Here is a 24680-nt window from a genome sequence, read left to right as displayed (position 1 = left end):
TCATCAAAATCTAATGAATGGCTCTTTAGATATCAGTGGAACAGCTAAAAATTAGCTAATTATCATGCAAATCAGTTAATTAATTTGCATGGGTTTCAACCAAAACCTAATCAAATCTGCGCATTAGCCCAGAGCATCTATACACCAAGTTTCATTAAAAACCAACATACGGTTCTTGAGATATCAGTGGAATGGACGGACACGCACACACATACATACAGACAGACAGACAGACAGACAGGGTAACTGCAAAGACTCCCATTGTGTGCTTTGCAAATAAATTAGTCACTCCAATGACTGTACAGGAATTGTAGTGTAGCCTTCATACAACTGTGTGAAACTAGGCTATAATCTTCAAAACACTAATCACACCCGGAGATGCCCAGAAACTGTCAGCTTGGATATCTTCTGAACAACCTACCATTTCTATTTGGTACACGACACATAATATTTCATAGTCAATAGCTAGTTTAGTTATCTACAATATCTTATTTAGAACATTAAAATAGTTATGATAATAAAAATAAATACAATATATATTGAAACTATCACTAAAAGTTTAGTAGTAAGTAGATATAGCATTGTGATTAGTAGGTATGCTGGCTTCATTAAAATATGAATAATGTGAAGACAACAAAGACAAATAGGAAAGCATTTTTACTAACACAAGTGTGAATACAGTTTTTACAAACCTTTGACAATTTGTGACATCAGTGATAACCACTTTTATTTCATGCATCCATTTTACAATGTAATTGTCCAGTGGCAGATCCTGGAGTTCTGTGGAATGGTTATATGAACACCTACAAACTGGAGATTTTGACGATTTTTTTTATACTTTCTTTTTCTTTCCACAAAGAAACCTCAAATCAAATTCTGGATTGATGAATGCATACCACATACATTGTTATGTGTACCTCTTGACAATAAACATGACAGGATTTGCAGTCCGTGTCAAAATAAATTCACATGAAAACCACTTTCTTCCTATCAATCTCTCTAGGAACATTATAAGTGATGTTTGTTACAACTTAGCCTTCAATCGTTGGAAACTATCACTATTACTCATTTGAATATAAAAAACAAGCAGCCTGTCGGCTGAGATAGCTCCGCTGTTAGCAGTGCACATTTCAATTAAAGAACAGAAAATATCATTAGAAAATTAACAATATGTAGACTTGCTGTTTTCAACAAGAATTCAAAAATATCACTTTTCACCAAAAATTACAAAAATAATCATCAAAATTAGATAATTGAAGATATCACCACAAAATGAACAAATCTGAAAGAGTTCCACATGTAGTACCTATATATGTAATATCAAAGCAATTGGAATTGTGGTTTTTAACAAGAAGTCGAAAATATCACTTTTTAACAAAAATATTCACTAAAATTAGAGAATTAAAGATATCATCACGAAATGAACACATCTGAGAGAGGTCCACATGTAGTACCTATATATGTAATATCAAAGCAATTGAACTTGCGGTTTTCAACAAGAAGAATTGAAGATATCATCATGAAAGAGAGGTCTACTCAAGGTACCAAGTATCAAAGCATTCAGGCTTATAGTTTTCAAGAAGAAGTTAAAAAAGTAAAACATTGACACAGACGATGACAGACAATCACTCATATGATAACAATATTTGACGAGGAATGCATAAAATTGTATTATATTTGTGATCAAATAATAATTCAAAGTGTTAAATGAAGAATGTTAGTAGGATCAAATAATTCATCATTTTCATATTTCACATATTTCTTTGGTTCAACATCAGCCTTTATTTTAAATCATTACATATTATTCTAATAGTTATGTCCAGGAAGTGTAGAATGTGCTTAAGTCAAAATAAGCACCACTAGTAATAATCCTGGGGGAATCGATATGCAGATATGGAGTGGTTTATCTGATTAGTCTTTTCGGGTGCCTGCTCATTGTGCTTATTCTAACTCACAACGTGTATAGGAATGAGAACACCTTAAAATATACACGCACTGTCTTCTTTACCATTATTAGAAGTGCATTCTGAAACAAAACACAAATTTTATAATGTACTTGAATTATTGTTATTAAGTTTTTAACCCTGACCTCTAACATTGACCTTGGCAAATGATCAAAATCACCTCGTCGATATTCTAGCCAATTCTAGCAAGACAACACAGCATTCGTAGCCATCCCAGCAGTAACAATACCTGGGTCACCTTCAAAGTTGTGTGCAATTATCCCAGCAGTAACAATACCTGGGTCACCTTCAAAGTTGTGTGCAATTATCCCAGCAGTAACAATACCTGGGTCACCTTCAAAGTTGTGTGCAATTATCCCAGCAGTAACAATACCTGGGTCACCTTCAAAGTTGTGTGCAATTATCCCAGCAGTAACAATACCTGGGTCACCTTCAAAGTTGTGTGCAATTATCCCAGCAGTAACAATACCTGGGTCACCTTCAAAGTTGTGTGCAATTATCCCAGCAGTAACAATACCTGGGTCACCTTCAAAGTTGTGTGCAATTATCCCAGCAGTAACAATACCTGGGTCACCTTCAAAGTTGTGTGCAATTATCCCAGCAGTAACAATACCTGGGTCACCTTCAAAGTTGTGTGCAATTATCCCAGCAGTAACAATACCTGGGTCACCTTCAAAGTTGTGTGCAATTATCCCAGCAGTAACAATACCTGGGTCACCTTCAAAGTTGTGTGCAATTATCCCAGCAGTAACAATACCTGGGTCACCTTCAAAGTTGTGTGCAATTATCCCAGCAGTAACAATACCTGGGTCACCTTCAAAGTTGTGTGCAATTATCCCAGCAGTAACAATACCTGGGTCACCTTCAAAGTTGTGTGCAATTATCCCAGCAGTAACAATACCTGGGTCACCTTCAAAGTTGTGTGCAATTATCCCAGCAGTAACAATACCTGGGTCACCTTCAAAGTTGTGTGCAATTATCCCAGCAGTAACAATACCTGGGTCACCTTCAAAGTTGTGTGCAATTATCCCAGCAGTAACAATACCTGGGTCACCTTCAAAGTTGTGTGCAATTATCCCAGCAGTAACAATACCTGGGTCACCTTCAAAGTTGTGTGCAATTATCCCAGCAGTAACAATACCTGGGTCACCTTCAAAGTTGTGTGCAATTATCCCAGCAGTAACAATACCTGGGTCACCTTCAAAGTTGTGTGCAATTATCCCAGCAGTAACAATACCTGGGTCACCTTCAAAGTTGTGTGCAATTATCCCAGCAGTAACAATACCTGGGTCACCTTCAAAGTTGTGTGCAATTATCCCAGCAGTAACAATACCTGGGTCACCTTCAAAGTTGTGTGCAATTATCCCAGCAGTAACAATACCTGGGTCACCTTCAAAGTTGTGTGCAATTATCCCAGCAGTAACAATACCTGGGTCACCTTCAAAGTTGTGTGCAATTATCCCAGCAGTAACAATACCTGGGTCACCTTCAAAGTTGTGTGCAATTATCCCAGCAGTAACAATACCTGGGTCACCTTCAAAGTTGTGTGCAATTATCCCAGCAGTAACAATACCTGGGTCACCTTCAAAGTTGTGTGCAATTATCCCAGCAGTAACAATACCTGGGTCACCTTCAAAGTTGTGTGCAATTATCCCAGCAGTAACAATACCTGGGTCACCTTCAAAGTTGTGTGCAATTATCCCAGCAGTAACAATACCTGGGTCACCTTCAAAGTTGTGTGCAATTATCCCAGCAGTAACAATACCTGGGTCACCTTCAAAGTTGTGTGCAATTATCCCAGCAGTAACAATACCTGGGTCACCTTCAAAGTTGTGTGCAATTATCCCAGCAGTAACAATACCTGGGTCACCTTCAAAGTTGTGTGCAATTATCCCAGCAGTAACAATACCTGGGTCACCTTCAAAGTTGTGTGCAATTATCCCAGCAGTAACAATACCTGGGTCACCTTCAAAGTTGTGTGCAATTATCCCAGCAGTAACAATACCTGGGTCACCTTCAAAGTTGTGTGCAATTATCCCAGCAGTAACAATACCTGGGTCACCTTCAAAGTTGTGTGCAATTATCCCAGCAGTAACAATACCTGGGTCACCTTCAAAGTTGTGTGCAATTATCCCAGCAGTAACAATACCTGGGTCACCTTCAAAGTTGTGTGCAATTATCCCAGCAGTAACAATACCTGGGTCACCTTCAAAGTTGTGTGCAATTATCCCAGCAGTAACAATACCTGGGTCACCTTCAAAGTTGTGTGCAATTATCCCAGCAGTAACAATACCTGGGTCACCTTCAAAGTTGTGTGCAATTATCCCAGCAGTAACAATACCTGGGTCACCTTCAAAGTTGTGTGCAATTATCCCAGCAGTAACAATACCTGGGTCACCTTCAAAGTTGTGTGCAATTATCCCAGCAGTAACAATACCTGGGTCACCTTCAAAGTTGTGTGCAATCATCCCAGCAGTAACAATACCTGGGTCACCTTCAAAGTTGTGTGCAATCATCCCAGCAGTAACAATACCTGGGTCACCTTCAAAGTTGTGTGCAATCATCCCAGCAGTAACAATACCTGGGTCACCTTCAAAGTTGTGTGCAATCATCCCAGCAGTAACAATACCTGGGTCACCTTCAAAGTTGTGTGCAATCATCCCAGCAGTAACAATACCTGGGTCACCTTCAAAGTTGTGTGCAATCATCCCAGCAGTAACAATACCTGGGTCACCTTCAAAGTTGTGTGCAATTATCCCAGCAGTAACAATACCTGGGTCACCTTCAAAGTTGTGTGCAATTATCCCAGCAGTAACAATACCTGGGTCACCTTCAAAGTTGTGTGCAATTATCCCAGCAGTAACAATACCTGGGTCACCTTCAAAGTTGTGTGCAATTATCCCAGCAGTAACAATACCTGGGTCACCTTCAAAGTTGTGTGCAATTATCCCAGCAGTAACAATACCTGGGTCACCTTCAAAGTTGTGTGCAATTATCCCAGCAGTAACAATACCTGGGTCACCTTCAAAGTTGTGTGCAATTATCCCAGCAGTAACAATACCTGGGTCACCTTCAAAGTTGTGTGCAATTATCCCAGCAGTAACAATACCTGGGTCACCTTCAAAGTTGTGTGCAATTATCCCAGCAGTAACAATACCTGGGTCACCTTCAAAGTTGTGTGCAATCATCCCAGCAGTAACAATACCTGGGTCACCTTCAAAGTTGTGTGCAATCATCCCAGCAGTAACAATACCTGGGTCACCTTCAAAGTTGTGTGCAATCATCCCAGCAGTAACAATACCTGGGTCACCTTCAAAGTTGTGTGCAATCATCCCAGCAGTAACAATACCTGGGTCACCTTCAAAGTTGTGTGCAATTATCCCAGCAGTAACAATACCTGGGTCACCTTCAAAGTTGTGTGCAATTATCCCAGCAGTAACAATACCTGGGTCACCTTCAAAGTTGTGTGCAATTATCCCAGCAGTAACAATACCTGGGTCACCTTCAAAGTTGTGTGCAATTATCCCAGCAGTAACAATACCTGGGTCACCTTCAAAGTTGTGTGCAATTATCCCAGCAGTAACAATACCTGGGTCACCTTCAAAGTTGTGTGCAATTATCCCAGCAGTAACAATACCTGGGTCACCTTCAAAGTTGTGTGCAATTATCCCAGCAGTAACAATACCTGGGTCACCTTCAAAGTTGTGTGCAATTATCCCAGCAGTAACAATACCTGGGTCACCTTCAAAGTTGTGTGCAATTATCCCAGCAGTAACAATACCTGGGTCACCTTCAAAGTTGTGTGCAATTATCCCAGCAGTAACAATACCTGGGTCACCTTCAAAGTTGTGTGCAATTATCCCAGCAGTAACAATACCTGGGTCACCTTCAAAGTTGTGTGCAATTATCCCAGCAGTAACAATACCTGGGTCACCTTCAAAGTTGTGTGCAATTATCCCAGCAGTAACAATACCTGGGTCACCTTCAAAGTTGTGTGCAATTATCCCAGCAGTAACAATACCTGGGTCACCTTCAAAGTTGTGTGCAATTATCCCAGCAGTAACAATACCTGGGTCACCTTCAAAGTTGTGTGCAATTATCCCAGCAGTAACAATACCTGGGTCACCTTCAAAGTTGTGTGCAATTATCCCAGCAGTAACAATACCTGGGTCACCTTCAAAGTTGTGTGCAATTATCCCAGCAGTAACAATACCTGGGTCACCTTCAAAGTTGTGTGCAATTATCCCAGCAGTAACAATACCTGGGTCACCTTCAAAGTTGTGTGCAATTATCCCAGCAGTAACAATACCTGGGTCACCTTCAAAGTTGTGTGCAATTATCCCAGCAGTAACAATACCTGGGTCACCTTCAAAGTTGTGTGCAATTATCCCAGCAGTAACAATACCTGGGTCACCTTCAAAGTTGTGTGCAATTATCCCAGCAGTAACAATACCTGGGTCACCTTCAAAGTTGTGTGCAATTATCCCAGCAGTAACAATACCTGGGTCACCTTCAAAGTTGTGTGCAATTATCCCAGCAGTAACAATACCTGGGTCACCTTCAAAGTTGTGTGCAATTATCCCAGCAGTAACAATACCTGGGTCACCTTCAAAGTTGTGTGCAATTATCCCAGCAGTAACAATACCTGGGTCACCTTCAAAGTTGTGTGCAATTATCCCAGCAGTAACAATACCTGGGTCACCTTCAAAGTTGTGTGCAATTATCCCAGCAGTAACAATACCTGGGTCACCTTCAAAGTTGTGTGCAATTATCCCAGCAGTAACAATACCTGGGTCACCTTCAAAGTTGTGTGCAATTATCCCAGCAGTAACAATACCTGGGTCACCTTCAAAGTTGTGTGCAATTATCCCAGCAGTAACAATACCTGGGTCACCTTCAAAGTTGTGTGCAATTATCCCAGCAGTAACAATACCTGGGTCACCTTCAAAGTTGTGTGCAATTATCCCAGCAGTAACAATACCTGGGTCACCTTCAAAGTTGTGTGCAATTATCCCAGCAGTAACAATACCTGGGTCACCTTCAAAGTTGTGTGCAATTATCCCAGCAGTAACAATACCTGGGTCACCTTCAAAGTTGTGTGCAATTATCCCAGCAGTAACAATACCTGGGTCACCTTCAAAGTTGTGTGCAATTATCCCAGCAGTAACAATACCTGGGTCACCTTCAAAGTTGTGTGCAATTATCCCAGCAGTAACAATACCTGGGTCACCTTCAAAGTTGTGTGCAATTATCCCAGCAGTAACAATACCTGGGTCACCTTCAAAGTTGTGTGCAATTATCCCAGCAGTAACAATACCTGGGTCACCTTCAAAGTTGTGTGCAATTATCCCAGCAGTAACAATACCTGGGTCACCTTCAAAGTTGTGTGCAATTATCCCAGCAGTAACAATACCTGGGTCACCTTCAAAGTTGTGTGCAATTATCCCAGCAGTAACAATACCTGGGTCACCTTCAAAGTTGTGTGCAATTATCCCAGCAGTAACAATACCTGGGTCACCTTCAAAGTTGTGTGCAATTATCCCAGCAGTAACAATACCTGGGTCACCTTCAAAGTTGTGTGCAATTATCCCAGCAGTAACAATACCTGGGTCACCTTCAAAGTTGTGTGCAATTATCCCAGCAGTAACAATACCTGGGTCACCTTCAAAGTTGTGTGCAATTATCCCAGCAGTAACAATACCTGGGTCACCTTCAAAGTTGTGTGCAATTATCCCAGCAGTAACAATACCTGGGTCACCTTCAAAGTTGTGTGCAATTATCCCAGCAGTAACAATACCTGGGTCACCTTCAAAGTTGTGTGCAATTATCCCAGCAGTAACAATACCTGGGTCACCTTCAAAGTTGTGTGCAATTATCCCAGCAGTAACAATACCTGGGTCACCTTCAAAGTTGTGTGCAATTATCCCAGCAGTAACAATACCTGGGTCACCTTCAAAGTTGTGTGCAATTATCCCAGCAGTAACAATACCTGGGTCACCTTCAAAGTTGTGTGCAATTATCCCAGCAGTAACAATACCTGGGTCACCTTCAAAGTTGTGTGCAATTATCCCAGCAGTAACAATACCTGGGTCACCTTCAAAGTTGTGTGCAATTATCCCAGCAGTAACAATACCTGGGTCACCTTCAAAGTTGTGTGCAATTATCCCAGCAGTAACAATACCTGGGTCACCTTCAAAGTTGTGTGCAATTATCCCAGCAGTAACAATACCTGGGTCACCTTCAAAGTTGTGTGCAATTATCCCAGCAGTAACAATACCTGGGTCACCTTCAAAGTTGTGTGCAATTATCCCAGCAGTAACAATACCTGGGTCACCTTCAAAGTTGTGTGCAATTATCCCAGCAGTAACAATACCTGGGTCACCTTCAAAGTTGTGTGCAATTATCCCAGCAGTAACAATACCTGGGTCACCTTCAAAGTTGTGTGCAATTATCCCAGCAGTAACAATACCTGGGTCACCTTCAAAGTTGTGTGCAATTATCCCAGCAGTAACAATACCTGGGTCACCTTCAAAGTTGTGTGCAATTATCCCAGCAGTAACAATACCTGGGTCACCTTCAAAGTTGTGTGCAATTATCCCAGCAGTAACAATACCTGGGTCACCTTCAAAGTTGTGTGCAATTATCCCAGCAGTAACAATACCTGGGTCACCTTCAAAGTTGTGTGCAATTATCCCAGCAGTAACAATACCTGGGTCACCTTCAAAGTTGTGTGCAATTATCCCAGCAGTAACAATACCTGGGTCACCTTCAAAGTTGTGTGCAATTATCCCAGCAGTAACAATACCTGGGTCACCTTCAAAGTTGTGTGCAATTATCCCAGCAGTAACAATACCTGGGTCACCTTCAAAGTTGTGTGCAATTATCCCAGCAGTAACAATACCTGGGTCACCTTCAAAGTTGTGTGCAATTATCCCAGCAGTAACAATACCTGGGTCACCTTCAAAGTTGTGTGCAATTATCCCAGCAGTAACAATACCTGGGTCACCTTCAAAGTTGTGTGCAATTATCCCAGCAGTAACAATACCTGGGTCACCTTCAAAGTTGTGTGCAATTATCCCAGCAGTAACAATACCTGGGTCACCTTCAAAGTTGTGTGCAATTATCCCAGCAGTAACAATACCTGGGTCACCTTCAAAGTTGTGTGCAATTATCCCAGCAGTAACAATACCTGGGTCACCTTCAAAGTTGTGTGCAATTATCCCAGCAGTAACAATACCTGGGTCACCTTCAAAGTTGTGTGCAATTATCCCAGCAGTAACAATACCTGGGTCACCTTCAAAGTTGTGTGCAATTATCCCAGCAGTAACAATACCTGGGTCACCTTCAAAGTTGTGTGCAATTATCCCAGCAGTAACAATACCTGGGTCACCTTCAAAGTTGTGTGCAATTATCCCAGCAGTAACAATACCTGGGTCACCTTCAAAGTTGTGTGCAATTATCCCAGCAGTAACAATACCTGGGTCACCTTCAAAGTTGTGTGCAATCATCCCAGCAGTAACAATACCTGGGTCACCTTCAAAGTTGTGTGCAATCATCCCAGCAGTAACAATACCTGGGTCACCTTCAAAGTTGTGTGCAATCATCCCAGCAGTAACAATACCTGGGTCACCTTCAAAGTTGTGTGCAATCATCCCAGCAGTAACAATACCTGGGTCACCTTCAAAGTTGTGTGCAATCATCCCAGCAGTAACAATACCTGGGTCACCTTCAAAGTTGTGTGCAATCATCCCAGCAGTAACAATACCTGGGTCACCTTCAAAGTTGTGTGCAATTATCCCAGCAGTAACAATACCTGGGTCACCTTCAAAGTTGTGTGCAATTATCCCAGCAGTAACAATACCTGGGTCACCTTCAAAGTTGTGTGCAATTATCCCAGCAGTAACAATACCTGGGTCACCTTCAAAGTTGTGTGCAATTATCCCAGCAGTAACAATACCTGGGTCACCTTCAAAGTTGTGTGCAATTATCCCAGCAGTAACAATACCTGGGTCACCTTCAAAGTTGTGTGCAATTATCCCAGCAGTAACAATACCTGGGTCACCTTCAAAGTTGTGTGCAATTATCCCAGCAGTAACAATACCTGGGTCACCTTCAAAGTTGTGTGCAATTATCCCAGCAGTAACAATACCTGGGTCACCTTCAAAGTTGTGTGCAATTATCCCAGCAGTAACAATACCTGGGTCACCTTCAAAGTTGTGTGCAATTATCCCAGCAGTAACAATACCTGGGTCACCTTCAAAGTTGTGTGCAATCATCCCAGCAGTAACAATACCTGGGTCACCTTCAAAGTTGTGTGCAATCATCCCAGCAGTAACAATACCTGGGTCACCTTCAAAGTTGTGTGCAATTATCCCAGCAGTAACAATACCTGGGTCACCTTCAAAGTTGTGTGCAATTATCCCAGCAGTAACAATACCTGGGTCACCTTCAAAGTTGTGTGCAATTATCCCAGCAGTAACAATACCTGGGTCACCTTCAAAGTTGTGTGCAATTATCCCAGCAGTAACAATACCTGGGTCACCTTCAAAGTTGTGTGCAATTATCCCAGCAGTAACAATACCTGGGTCACCTTCAAAGTTGTGTGCAATTATCCCAGCAGTAACAATACCTGGGTCACCTTCAAAGTTGTGTGCAATTATCCCAGCAGTAACAATACCTGGGTCACCTTCAAAGTTGTGTGCAATTATCCCAGCAGTAACAATACCTGGGTCACCTTCAAAGTTGTGTGCAATTATCCCAGCAGTAACAATACCTGGGTCACCTTCAAAGTTGTGTGCAATTATCCCAGCAGTAACAATACCTGGGTCACCTTCAAAGTTGTGTGCAATTATCCCAGCAGTAACAATACCTGGGTCACCTTCAAAGTTGTGTGCAATTATCCCAGCAGTAACAATACCTGGGTCACCTTCAAAGTTGTGTGCAATTATCCCAGCAGTAACAATACCTGGGTCACCTTCAAAGTTGTGTGCAATTATCCCAGCAGTAACAATACCTGGGTCACCTTCAAAGTTGTGTGCAATTATCCCAGCAGTAACAATACCTGGGTCACCTTCAAAGTTGTGTGCAATTATCCCAGCAGTAACAATACCTGGGTCACCTTCAAAGTTGTGTGCAATTATCCCAGCAGTAACAATACCTGGGTCACCTTCAAAGTTGTGTGCAATTATCCCAGCAGTAACAATACCTGGGTCACCTTCAAAGTTGTGTGCAATTATCCCAGCAGTAACAATACCTGGGTCACCTTCAAAGTTGTGTGCAATTATCCCAGCAGTAACAATACCTGGGTCACCTTCAAAGTTGTGTGCAATTATCCCAGCAGTAACAATACCTGGGTCACCTTCAAAGTTGTGTGCAATTATCCCAGCAGTAACAATACCTGGGTCACCTTCAAAGTTGTGTGCAATTATCCCAGCAGTAACAATACCTGGGTCACCTTCAAAGTTGTGTGCAATTATCCCAGCAGTAACAATACCTGGGTCACCTTCAAAGTTGTGTGCAATTATCCCAGCAGTAACAATACCTGGGTCACCTTCAAAGTTGTGTGCAATTATCCCAGCAGTAACAATACCTGGGTCACCTTCAAAGTTGTGTGCAATTATCCCAGCAGTAACAATACCTGGGTCACCTTCAAAGTTGTGTGCAATTATCCCAGCAGTAACAATACCTGGGTCACCTTCAAAGTTGTGTGCAATTATCCCAGCAGTAACAATACCTGGGTCACCTTCAAAGTTGTGTGCAATTATCCCAGCAGTAACAATACCTGGGTCACCTTCAAAGTTGTGTGCAATTATCCCAGCAGTAACAATACCTGGGTCACCTTCAAAGTTGTGTGCAATTATCCCAGCAGTAACAATACCTGGGTCACCTTCAAAGTTGTGTGCAATTATCCCAGCAGTAACAATACCTGGGTCACCTTCAAAGTTGTGTGCAATTATCCCAGCAGTAACAATACCTGGGTCACCTTCAAAGTTGTGTGCAATTTTGGCAAGGAAAAATGATTACTACCTTAAACTAAAATATGTTTGAATATTTAGAGTACCTGGATATTTCAGCTTCGTCGTCCTGTACAAAGTGTTCATAGTGTTTAGATTTCTGATAAATATGCTGGCTTACCAAGGTGTTCATAGTGTTTAGATTTCTGATAAATATGCTGGCTTACCGAGGTGGTCATAGTGTGCTGATTTCTGATGAATATGCTGGCTTACCATGGTGTTCATAGTGTGATGATTTCAGTAGAATATGCTGGCTTACCATGGTGTTCATAGTGTGATGATTTCAGTAGAATATGCTGGCTTATCAAGGTGTTCATAGTGTGCTGATTTCTAAATAATATGCTGGCTTACCATGGTGTTCATAGTGTGCCGATTTCAGTAGAATATGCTGGCTCACCATGGTGTTCATAGTGTGCTGATTTCTGAATAATATGCTGGCTTACCAGGAATTTTATAGTGTGCTAATTTCTGTTGAATATGCTGGCTTATCAAGGTGTTCATAGTGTGCAGATTTCTGAAGAATATGCTGGCTTACCAAGGTGTTCATAGTGTGCTGATTTCTGATGAATATGCTGGCTTACCATGGTGTTCATAGTGTGCTGATTTCAGTAGAATATGCTGGCTTATCAAGGTGTTCATAGTGTGCTGATTTCTGAAGAATATGCTGGCTTACCAGGAATTTTATAGTGTGCTAATTTCTGTTGAATATGCTGGCTTATCAAGGTGTTCATAGTGTACAGATTTCTGAAGAATATGCTGGCTTACCAAGGTGTTCATAGTGTGCTGATTTCTGAAGAATATGCTGGCTTACCATGGTATTCATAGTGTGCTGATTTCTGAAGAATATGCTGGCTTACCATGGTATTCATAGTGTGCTGATTTCTGAAGAATATGCTGGCTTACCAAGGTGTTCATAGTGTGCTGATTTCTGATGAATATGCTGGCTTACCAAGGGTGTTCATAGTGTGCTGATTTCTGATGAATATGCTGGCTTATCAAGTTGTTCATAGTGTGCTGATTTCTGAAGAATATGCTGACTTATCAAGGTGTTCATAGTGTGCTGATTTCTGAAGAATATGCTGGCTTACCAGGAATTTCATTGTGTGCTGATTTCTGAAGAATATGCTGTCTTACCATGGTGTTCGTAGTGTGCTGATTTCTGATGAATATGCTGGCTTACCAGGAATTTCATTGTGTGCTGATTTCTGAAGAATATGCTGTCTTACCATGGTGTTCATAGTGTGCTGATTTCTGATGAATATGCTGGCTTACCAAGGGTGTTCATAGTGTGCTGATTTCTGAAGAATATGCTGGCTTACCATGGCATTCATAGTGTGCTGATTTCTGAAGAATATGCTGGCTTATCAAGGTGTTCATAGTGTGCTGATTTCTGAAGAATATGCTGGCTTACCAAGGGTGTTCATAGTGTGCTGATTTCTGATGAATATGCTGGCTTACCAAGGGTGTTCATAGTGTGCTGATTTCTGAAGAATATGCTGGCTTACCAGGAATTTCATTGTGTGCTGATTTCTGAAGAATATGCTGTCTTACCATGGTGTTCGTAGTGTGCTGATTTCTGATGAATATGCTGGCTTACCAGGAATTTCATTGTGTGCTGATTTCTGAAGAATATGCTGTCTTACCATGGTGTTCATAGTGTGCTGATTTCTGATGAATATGCTGGCTTACCAAGGGTGTTCATAGTGTGCTGATTTCTGAAGAATATGCTGGCTTACCATGGCATTCATAGTGTGCTGATTTCTGAAGAATATGCTGGCTTATCAAGGTGTTCATAGTGTGCTGATTTCTGAAGAATATGCTGTCTTACCATGGTGTTCATAGTGTGCTGATTTCTGATGAATATGCTGGCTTACCAAGGGTGTTCATAGTGTGCTGATTTCTGAAGAATATGCTGGCTTACCAGGAATTTCATTGTGTGCTGATTTCAGAAGAATATGCTGTCTTACCATGGTGTTCGTAGTGTGCTGATTTCTGATGAATATGCTGGCTTACCAGGAATTTCATTGTGTGCTGATTTCTGAAGAATATGCTGTCTTACCATGGTGTTCATAGTGTGCTGATTTCTGAAGAATATGCTGGCTTACCAGGAATTTCATTGTGTGCTGATTTCTGAAGAATATGCTGTCTTACCATGGTGTTCGTAGTGTGCTGATTTCTGATGAATATGCTGGCTTACCAGGAATTTCATTGTGTGCTGATTTCTGAAGAATATGCTGTCTTACCATGGTGTTCATAGTGTGCTGATTTCTGATGAATATGCTGGCTTACCAAGGGTGTTCATAGTGTGCTGATTTCTGAAGAATATGCTGGCTTACCATGGCATTCATAGTGTGCTGATTTCTGAAGAATATGCTGGCTTATCAAGGTGTTCATAGTGTGCTGATTTCTGAAGAATATGCTGGCTTACCAAGGGTGTTCATAGTGTGCTGATTTCTGATGAATATGCTGGCTTACCAAGGGTGTTCATAGTGTGCTGATTTCTGAAGAATATGCTGGCTTACCAGGAATTTCATTGTGTGCTGATTTCTGAAGAATATGCTGTCTTACCATGGTGTTCGTAGTGTGCTGATTTCTGATGAATATGCTGGCTTACCAGGAATTTCATTGTGTGCTGATTTCTGAAGAATATGCTGTCTTACCATGGTGTTCATAGTGTGCTGATTTCTGATGAATATGCTGGCTTACCAAGGGTGTTCATAGTGTGCTGATTTCTGAAGAATATGCTGGCTTACCATGGCATTCATAGTGTGCTGATTTCTGAAGAATATGCTGGCTTATCAAGGTGTTCATAGTGTGCTGATTTCTGAAGAATATGCTGTCTTACCATGGTGTTCATAGTGTGCTGATTTCTGATGAATATGCTGGCTTACCAAGGGTGTTCATAGTGTGCTGATTTCTGAAGAATATGCTGGCTTACCAGGAATTTCATTGTGTGCTGATTTCTGAAGAATATGCTGTCTTACCATGGTGTTCGTAGTGTGCTGATTTCTGATGAATATGCTGGCTTACCAGGAATTTCATTGTGTGCTGATTTCTGAAGAATATGCTGTCTTACCATGGTGTTCATAGTGTGCTGATTTCTGATGAATATGCTGGCTTACCAAGGGTGTTCATAGTGTGCTGATTTCTGAAGAATATGCTGGCTTACCATGGCATTCATAGTGTGCTGATTTCTGAAGAATATGCTGGCTTACCAAGGTGTTCATAGTGTGCTGATTTCTGATGAATATGCTGGCTTACCAAGGGTGTTCATAGTGTGCTGATTTCTGATGAATATGCTGGCTTACCAAGGGTGTTCATAGTGTGCTGATTTCTGAAGAATATGCTGACTTATCAAGGTGTTCATAGTGTGCTGATTTCTGAAGAATATGCTGGCTCACCATGGTGTTCATAGTGTGCTGATTTCTGAAGAATATGCTGGCTTACCAGGAATTTCATTGTGTGCTGATTTCTGAAGAATATGCTGGCTTATCAAAGTGTTCATAGTGTGCTGATTTCTGAAGAATATGCTGGCTTACCAGGAATTTCATTGTGTGCTGATTTCTGAAGAATATGCTGTCTTACCATGGTGTTCGTAGTGTGCTGATTTCTGATGTATATGCTGGCTTACCAGGAATTTCATTGTGTGCTGATTTCTGAAGAATATGCTGTCTTACCATGGTGTTCATAGTGTGCTGATTTCTGATGAATATGCTGGCTTCTCAAGTTGTTCATAGTGTGCTGATTTCTGAAGAATATGCTGGCTTATCAAGGTGTTCATAGTGTGCTGATTTCTGAAGAATATGCTGGCTTATCAAGGTGTTCATAGTGTGCTGATTTCTGAAGAATATGCTGGCTTACCAAGGGTGTTCATAGTGTGCTGATTTCTGAAGAATATGCTGGCTTACCAAGGTGTTCATAGTGTGCTGAGTGCTGAAGAATATGCTGTCTTACCATGGTGTTCATAGTGTGCTGATTTCTGAAGAATATGCTGCCTTACCATGGTGTTCATAGTGTGCTGATTTCTGAAGAATATGCTGCCTTACCATGGTGTTCATAGTGTGCTGATTTCTGAAGAATATGCTGACTTACCATGGTGTTCATATTGTGCTGATTTCTGAAGAATATGCTGGCTCACCAAGGTGTTCATGGTGTGCTGATTTCTGATGAATATGCTGACTTATCAAGATGTTCATAGTGTGCTGATCTCTGTTGAATATGCTGCCTTATCGTGGTGTTCACAGTGTGCTGGCTTACCATGGTGTTCATAGTGTGCTGATTTCTGAAGAATATGCTGGCTTATCAAGGTGTTCATAGTGTGCTGATTTCTGTTGAATATGCTGGCTTATCAAGGTGTTCATAGTGTGCTGATTTCTGATGAATATGCTGGCTTATCAAGGTGTTCATAGTGTGCTGATTTCTGTTGAATATGCTGGCTTATCAAGTTGTTCATAGTGTGCTGATTTCTGATAAATATGCTGGCTTATCAAGGTGTTCATAGTGTGCTGATTTCTGATGAATATGCTGGCTTATCAAGGTGTTCATAGTGTGCTGATTTCTGATGAATATGCTGACCTATCCAGGTGTTAATAGTGTGCTGATTTCCTAACAAGGTGATTTTGATCAGTTAAATTCTCTTAGTTATCTAGTACAATGTAAGTTGACAGTGTATTCTAATACATTAATATAGTTACTTACTATTTTCACAGTGTTTTCCATAGTATCCGGTACCACTACATTGACAGATATATTCTTGATTTTTCAACTGTAGACAAATTCCATTATTTTGACAGGAACTGGGTTCACATACATCAGCTGAAAACACAATTCTCATATTAAATAGTTTATAGACGACTAAGGCAGTGTGTTGCATTGAATATAATACAAAACATGTTATGAATTGTTGTGTGTGAACACTCGGCAACTCCTTACACATTCAAGTTAATTGATTTAGTGATTCCATTAAACAAAAAATTAAAGTGCACTATTCATTAATTGTCAGTCTTTGATCCTCTTATTACAAACAACACAGGTTGTGATGTCAAATGCAAATATGGTAGTGTATATGCTGTACCAGTGTAATAAAACTAACATGATTCCTCCACTATTACAGATGAAACTATTAATTTCCGGTAGTAAAAATATTTGTTTTTTTCTGAAGCAGGAATTAATAGGATAAAAATTGAAAATGTTGTGTGTGTGAAATAATAGAATAATTTTTAATTGATTCAATAAACAGTGATTTGTGTTTTTATCAGATGAATATAGATACAGACAGATGCACATCTGCCATAAACCCTGTGTGACCCCAAAACTGGACATTTGAAAAACTAGGTACGATACTCTTGTTTTTCTCTAAAAAATCTATAATATATTTAGATCAATTGAGAAATTCAGAATTATGCAACTGAAAGCTTTGTTTAACTGGGTGTGCCAATTAATAGAGACTATTTTTACAGTACTACAATATGTAAACTTACCATACATGCTCATTTGACATTTGGTTTTATCGTTGTATTTGAAGGGATTATCACATGACTTGATGATATCACATTTACAGATTTGACCATCTATGTTGCACCCAGACCACTCAGTATCACAGTCTTGAGCGGATACTATGCAATGAAGGTATTCATTTATTAGTTATTGCTAACTAACATTAAACAATTAAGCCAAATAAAACTGCATCATTTTCCCATATTTAAATGCTGATCAATTCTTAGAGCAAACAAGAATTTAAAATTTGGTCCAAAACTAGTAAGCATTTGCAGACAAAAGCAAATTCCAAAGAGAAGGCAGACAGAATGTACAAACAAATGCTGAAGATAACAGTGTTCTTTTTGATGAAAAGTTGCATTCTGTAAAAAACCCTCATATGGTATATGTCACTTACCTAATGACAGTAATATTGTTGCCATGACAAGAAAGACACCAAATGTAACCAAGGACTGCATCTTTTGCAATCTTACTAACTATAATAAAACAAAACCAAAGAATAGAAAAATAAGTATCCAATTGCATTCAATTACACTTGTGTTGGTTCCAAGTTTCCACTCAGAGACAGAAATTAGTTACAATTGATTACTAACTGCTGTTTAAGCTAATGAGGCACATATTCATCAATATCTTCAAAATATACTAGCCAGTCACACCAAACCTAAAACTGCACTCAAATGAAAACATTGATTTATGATATTTTAAAGTTTGAGAAAGAGTCAACAAAAATTATCCTTGCCACAAGAAGTATTAGTGACGACAACGCTGGCAAAGATGTCAGACATTGTAACCACTATACCTTCTTATTTCATCATCATTAACTAATATACTATTGCCGTACTTTCCCGACCATCAGCCCTTCCCAAAAAATCCTTAATGTTAGCATACCAAAATTAATTTTTTCCTCCAGAACCCAACCAGGAGAATATGGAGTGAGTGTTGCCCTGACAACTTGTCCAGGGGATGGAAAGGTAAATTAAAATGCCTGTGAAATGGCTGCTATTTTCACGCCTAAAATTATCCATTGATACATAAATATTATTCATTTTTATGTTTCTAAGCATAAATTATTTTTTTAAGTGAAAAAATGCGTTTTAAACTCGGTCTACGGCAACTTTTTTTTTGTGTATTTTAAAACGAGGCTCCTCATTAGCTTCTTATTTGCATACAGAAATTCCCCCTGTGACGTCAGAAGGGGAAGTTGCTGAGTAGCTTGCATTGCCGATACGTGTAAATAAAGCAAATTTCTTGTGCTGTTTTCTCGTCTTTGACTAAATTGCCAATCATGTACTTGTTCATCAAAGAAAATTTGACCATAATGAACACATAGTATCAAGTTTGTTGCATGGGGTTGAGTCAGATACGAAATATGTCTGGTCTGGTGTAGATGGTCACCGTGGTCGTCACAGTCACCGGCGGACGTTTGTACACTGTCGCTGGACTCCGGCACTGGACAAAATCAAATTTGACGCCTGAATCATCTTGTAATTTAGCAGGTTACTAGGCACGTCACTACACTGTTTTATTTCATCGATTTTCTGAGTAAAAAAACACATTCAAAATAAAAATAACAAGCAGCCAGTCGGCTGAGATAGCTCCACTGTTAGCAATGCACATTGCAACAAGCAGCCTGTCAGCTGAGATAGCTCCGCTGTTAGCAATGCACATTGCAACAAGCAGCCTGTCAGCTGAGATAGCTCCGCTGTTAGCAATGCACATTGTACTCGACTTAGTCTACGATGAATGATATTCGCTGCTGTGATTGTGGAACATTTAATGGAGTTTCTCTTTGTCAAGGTGATCTTGATTTATGTGGACCGTGTAGAAATAAGCGATTCAAAACTACGTTGACCATGAGTATCTCCGAAGACAATGGCCAAATTGACTCTACCCTGGCCTTCGATGCTACTGGATCGAGCCGTGACAGCAATGACACTGCCACAACATCTATACCAGTGATAAATGAAATGCTCTGTTTTATTGTCGATAAAATGGATATCTTGCCAAATGATGTTATTGTAAACTTGTGCTTGGATACGTTTGGTGAGTCTGAAATTGACAATGCAAAATGCCTTTTGTTTGAACACTGTGGATGCCACAGCTCTCGTCGTTTGATCAGACGACAGGGTGCTAAGAAATCACTCAACAATGTACAAGATATTATTGTTTTGCTCCAGGAGATCGATCCTAGCAATATACCATGTTTTGTTGCTAGAAACTTGTCGAAATTACCGCCTATTACTATGGATCACGTAGATTTCTCGTTGTTGCTGAAAGACAATAGCCAGTCGAAGTGTGATATTCAGGCACTTAAGCAATCTGTAGGTGTGATCAACAAGTGTTTCATGGATGTCTTTAATGATATTCGTGATATAAAAAACAAGCTGTGTCTGTCAGTGTCCACCAATCCAAATTCGCATTATCCTGACTGTCAGCCTGAAACTCAAGCTACCTTGCCGCCAACTCGACCTAATGTTAACGACCAGTTACGTAATGAGGTACATGTAATTACTGATAGCCAGGAGTGCACCCAAACACTGGTAAATGATGATCAACATGATGATGGTTCACACGGTTTCACAATACAACGCAGTCGTCGTCACCGATATAGACACCGTAGCTATGCACGTGCACTTGTCGACGGAACAACGAATCCAGATATACATATACATGATTCATCTGCAGACCCGGACTCATTCCCTAAGCTACGAAAATACCCACATAAGTCTAATGAGCAGACCGCTGATAGTCGTGCGAACATACGCCAAGTTGCCGTAAAGTTTTGATTGGTACTCGTAAATCCGCCGACCAGATGACTGTAGTTCATAAAAGAATGAGTGTTTTCGTGTCCAGACTGGGTCCAGATACTACAGCTGAAATGCTAGATAAATATATATCAACCAACATGAACGTCAGCGATATTAAATGTGATCGTCTTGATACTAAGTTTAGTACATATTCATCATTTTGTATTACAACTACAGTGCCTAATTTTCAGAAAATCATGGATGCGAGTGCCTGGCCGGAAGGAGTGTTGGTGCGCAAGTACTTTCCTCGTCGTAACTAATGCAGAACCTTAACATCGTAACGTATAACTGTAGGTCTATAAAGTCTAGTAGACCAATTGTCAATAAGCTATGTGATGAATGTGATATTTGTCTAATTCAGGAACACTGGCTAACAAATGACGACCTAGGGTACTTATCTACGATTCACAGTGATTTTTATGCATTTGGTGTTTCGACCATTGATACAAGCAGTGATATACTTTCTGGTCGGCCTTATGGAGGGACAGCTATATTATGGAATAAAACACTTGGAAGTGCGCTTAAAATTAGAACATTTAATGACCCCAGATTACTTGGTGCGGCAATCACTCTGGAGGACAACAATAGGCTTTTCATTTTGTGTGTTTATCTTCCAACGAATAATGTTGAAAACCGAGACGACTTTGTGGACTATCTAGCAAAAATTAACGCCATCATTCAGGAAAGTGGTACGCCTAATATTCTTGTTATTGGTGATTGGAATACTGATCCTCGTTCGAAGTCCTATTTCGGTAACGAGTTACGTGATTTCTGCAATGCTGCCGAATTACGAATCGCGGACATTGAAATGCTAGACAATTCAGGTGACAACTTTACATATGTGAGTGAAGCACATCACACGACCTCATGGCTAGATCACTGCATTGCTTCTAATACTGCATATTGTGCAATAATTGGTATTAACATTATGTATGACTATGTTGCATCAGATCATATGCTTATGACCATTGCCTTCCAGTGTAGTAGCATGAAATCATGCGACTTAATAATTGGGAATTGTAAGGAGCGATCAATACGTCTTGACTGGTCCAACATCACGACGGAACAAATGAACCAATACGCTCACAACACAGATATTGGCCTGCATAATATTGTTTTACCAGTGGACGCCCTGGGTTGTACGCATGTTAACTGTCAGAATACTGATCATATACTGATGAATATTGTCAACTCTCTTAAAAAAGCGACGGACTTAACATTCGTACGCAAGAAGGCTTTTGCGTCTTTTAAACCAGTCCCCGGATGGAATGACATTGTTAAGGATGCGCATAGCTTTGCACGTGAGTGCTTTTGGTTGTGGCGTCTTGCTGGCAAACCAAGAGAGGGCGCGGTTCATGACACAATGAGGTCAGCGAGGGCCAAATTCAAACTTACACTGCGCAACTGCAAATCTGCACATTCTCGTATGACTGCAGACAAATTAGCCACTCACCTTTTAAATAAAGATGAACGCTCGTTCTGGAAAGAAGTCACGAAATCATACGCCACTTTCATTCCGTCCGTTGTTGGGAATGCGTCTGGTGAGACGGACATTACAAAAATGTGGGCGAAATATTTTGAATCATCTCTGAACTCCATCACGAATGACACATATAAGTCCAAGGTGCTAAATAATATTACTGAAATTCACGAAAATGCTCATTCTGTGTCCTCTGTGGAAATTGATGGGATTATTAAAAACCTGCCACTAGAGAAATCTAGTGGTATGGATGGTTTATGTGCAGAACACTTGAAGTATGCGGCTCCCAGTGTTAGTACGCATTTGTCAATGTGTATGTCGTCATTCTTTGTGCACGGCACACTCCCTCGCTCTATGATGGAAGTTGTTATAGTGCCACTCTTGAAAAATAAAACTGGAGATATTACCAGCACAGACAATTATCGTCCTATTGCAATAACATCTGTTTTGTCAAAAGTTTTTGAACATATATTACTCAAGAGGTGTGATAAGTTTTTTGAAACTACAGACAACCAGTTTGGTTTTAAAAAGAAACATTCCACAGATCTCTGTATTCTGCTCTTAAAAGAAACCATTCGCCAGTATAATAGCCTTGGTAGCAGTGTATTTGTGTGTTTTCTTGACGCGTCCAAGGCGTTCGACAAAGTTAACCATTGGACGTTATTTAACAAGTGTATTGAACGTAATGTTCCAGCGTATATCATTCGTGTTCTTGTAAATTGGTATTGCAACCAGTTGTACTGTGTTAGATGGGGAAGTACTATCTCACAATTTTTTAATGTTTCTAATGGAGTTCGACAGGGAGGAGTAATGTCCCCAGCACTGTTTAGTATTTATATGGATAATCTCAGTGTATCACTCAATAGCATGCCTTGTGGCTGTCTTATTGGCGATAAAATTATAAACAATTTGAGCTACGCAGATGATATGTGTGTAATTGCGCCCTCTATTAAAGGTTTGCGCAAAATGTTACATATTTGTGAGTTATACGCTGAAGAGCATGACATTACCTACAACTCAACCAAGTCTAAATCTATGCATTTCTATGGTCGTAATTGCATGGACATTTGCCCTCCACTGTATTTATATAATAATAATGTTGAATTTGTTGACCAGTTTAATTATCTAGGACATAAAATAACTCGTGACCTGAAAGACGATGCGGACATTGATTGTCAGAAACGTTTATTCGGGTCCTACTATTTAACGCCCGGACACGCGAGGGAGTGTCCGGGCACGCGCGGAGGCGAACAGGGGGGAATACCTAACGCGCGGGGCAGCGGCAGCAATCCTTGTACTGTATAATATTTGTTTATGCTCAAAATTTGAACCGGAGTGGCGAATTCGAGCAGCTATCCACACTTTTTATGATCGACGCCCGGGCATTCCGGCGAGTCGAGTCCGCCATGTTGTTTACTAATTTTGGTTAGCGTTTAACAATAGGACAATACCATTCGATCCATGGGGGTGACAGTCCTACGAATGTGCCGACATTGTCGAAGGACAAGGACAGGAAAAGTTTGTGCAAGTGTGGCGAGACTCCCGTAGTTACGCGGAAATTATTTACCTCATGTGAAAAAAAGCATGTTTCTCATTGTTGTGCTATATTGTATCGTATCATGGATCTAGGTAGTCCTGCGTACAGTCTATGGAGGTACGCCGGGCTGTGGTGGGGTCGTCTATCAACCAAACGCGCTCCCGTACACACAGCACTGTATTCAGGGCTAGCATCCAAGAGCTTCGTGGTTGTGTTATAATGTTACAATGTGAAAACAGACAACCACTCAGCCATAATACTAGTAGTACGTATCGAGACCAAACATAATTTGTCGATAATCGAGTGTTGCAAGAAAAAGTGAGATTGTCGCAAAATGTAGCAAATCGTTTTCAAAACAGTGCCGCTAAGAAAGTCTCGCTTTGTTTGCGCCCACTGTAAAACATGTATAGTTAACAAACCGCCCTTTTAGAAAATATTTTTATTAAAAATAAGTACAAGTCAACTACTATACATGTTTTAATTTTCGTTTTAAATAGACAGACACCCCACCCTAGTGGAAAATATTTTTATTCAAAATTATTCAAAGTACAAGTCAACTAAAACGAAAATTAAAACATGTATAGTAAATAGACAGACACCCCGCCCTTGTGGAAAATATTTTTATTCAAAATTATTCGAAATTGACAATGCTATGATAAACGTGTTTTTCGTTGTCGCTATAATGCAGTATCAGAACTCCAAGTTAAAATATTAACGGGGAAGTACAATTGTGCATGCCTCCCATTAGTTCCAAAGAACGGCATTATCACGTCGGCAAGTTCAATCGTTCACACCTAAGACAATGGCATAACTCTGTAATAGTTCTGAAAAAAAACATTAACATGTCGGCAAGTTCAATCGTCCACACCGAAGACAATGTCATAACTCTGTAATAGTTCTGAAAAGAAGGTGTTATCATGTCGGCAAGTTAAATTGTTCAAACTAAAAGCAACGTCATACACTGATTTAAAAAAAAAAACGCCGATAGCACACGGGTTTGGAAAAGATCGATCACGGGGCGCGTATACAGAAAACGCGTATACGCCAACTGGGCTTGGGATCTCTCCATCGCGTCAAGTGGTCGTGGTCATTCATTCGCAAACGTGAATTCGTACAGCGGGCGATGAACTAAACTTGACCTTTCGATGTGTCGCTTCCAAGGCGTTGTGATACTCTCTTTATAACTACCTATATTTAATAAAAGTGGGAACGTCATTCAGTTTCAGTTTCATTGTTAACGGCAGGTTACACTAGCGCACCGGAAGCATGTGTGCGAATAGAGGTCATAGCCGTCGCATCGCGATTTTATAGTAGTTCACATACCGGACTCACACCCTGCTCGGGGACCATGTGGTCCGTGTTACGAGCCCGGCCGTTACACAT

The 24680-nt window shown here is 40.4% G+C and overlaps 1 protein-coding gene across 1 annotated transcript in view; it reads right to left on the bottom strand.

Annotated features, from left to right (window-relative positions):
* Window positions 1–642: 642 nt before the first annotated feature.
* The window catches only part of LOC102801929 (uncharacterized), a 34070-nt gene continuing 10032 nt past the window's right edge, over window positions 643–24680 (bottom strand). Inside the window, exons 3-6 of the mRNA XM_085498182.1 lie at window positions 17871–17949; window positions 17458–17592; window positions 16676–16792; window positions 643–2026 (exon numbers count right to left, since the gene is read on the bottom strand). Coding sequence (XP_085354308.1) covers window positions 1980–2026; window positions 16676–16792; window positions 17458–17592; window positions 17871–17949 — 378 coding nt within the window. The 3' untranslated portion in view covers window positions 643–1979. The remainder of the gene's footprint in view (window positions 2027–16675; window positions 16793–17457; window positions 17593–17870; window positions 17950–24680) is intronic.

The sequence above is a fragment of the Saccoglossus kowalevskii genome, chromosome 4, assembly GCF_978046115.1.
Source record: "Saccoglossus kowalevskii chromosome 4, keSacKowa6.1, whole genome shotgun sequence".
NCBI lineage: Eukaryota > Metazoa > Hemichordata > Enteropneusta > Harrimaniidae > Saccoglossus > Saccoglossus kowalevskii.
This window is presented reverse-complemented; position numbering and strand designations above follow the sequence as displayed.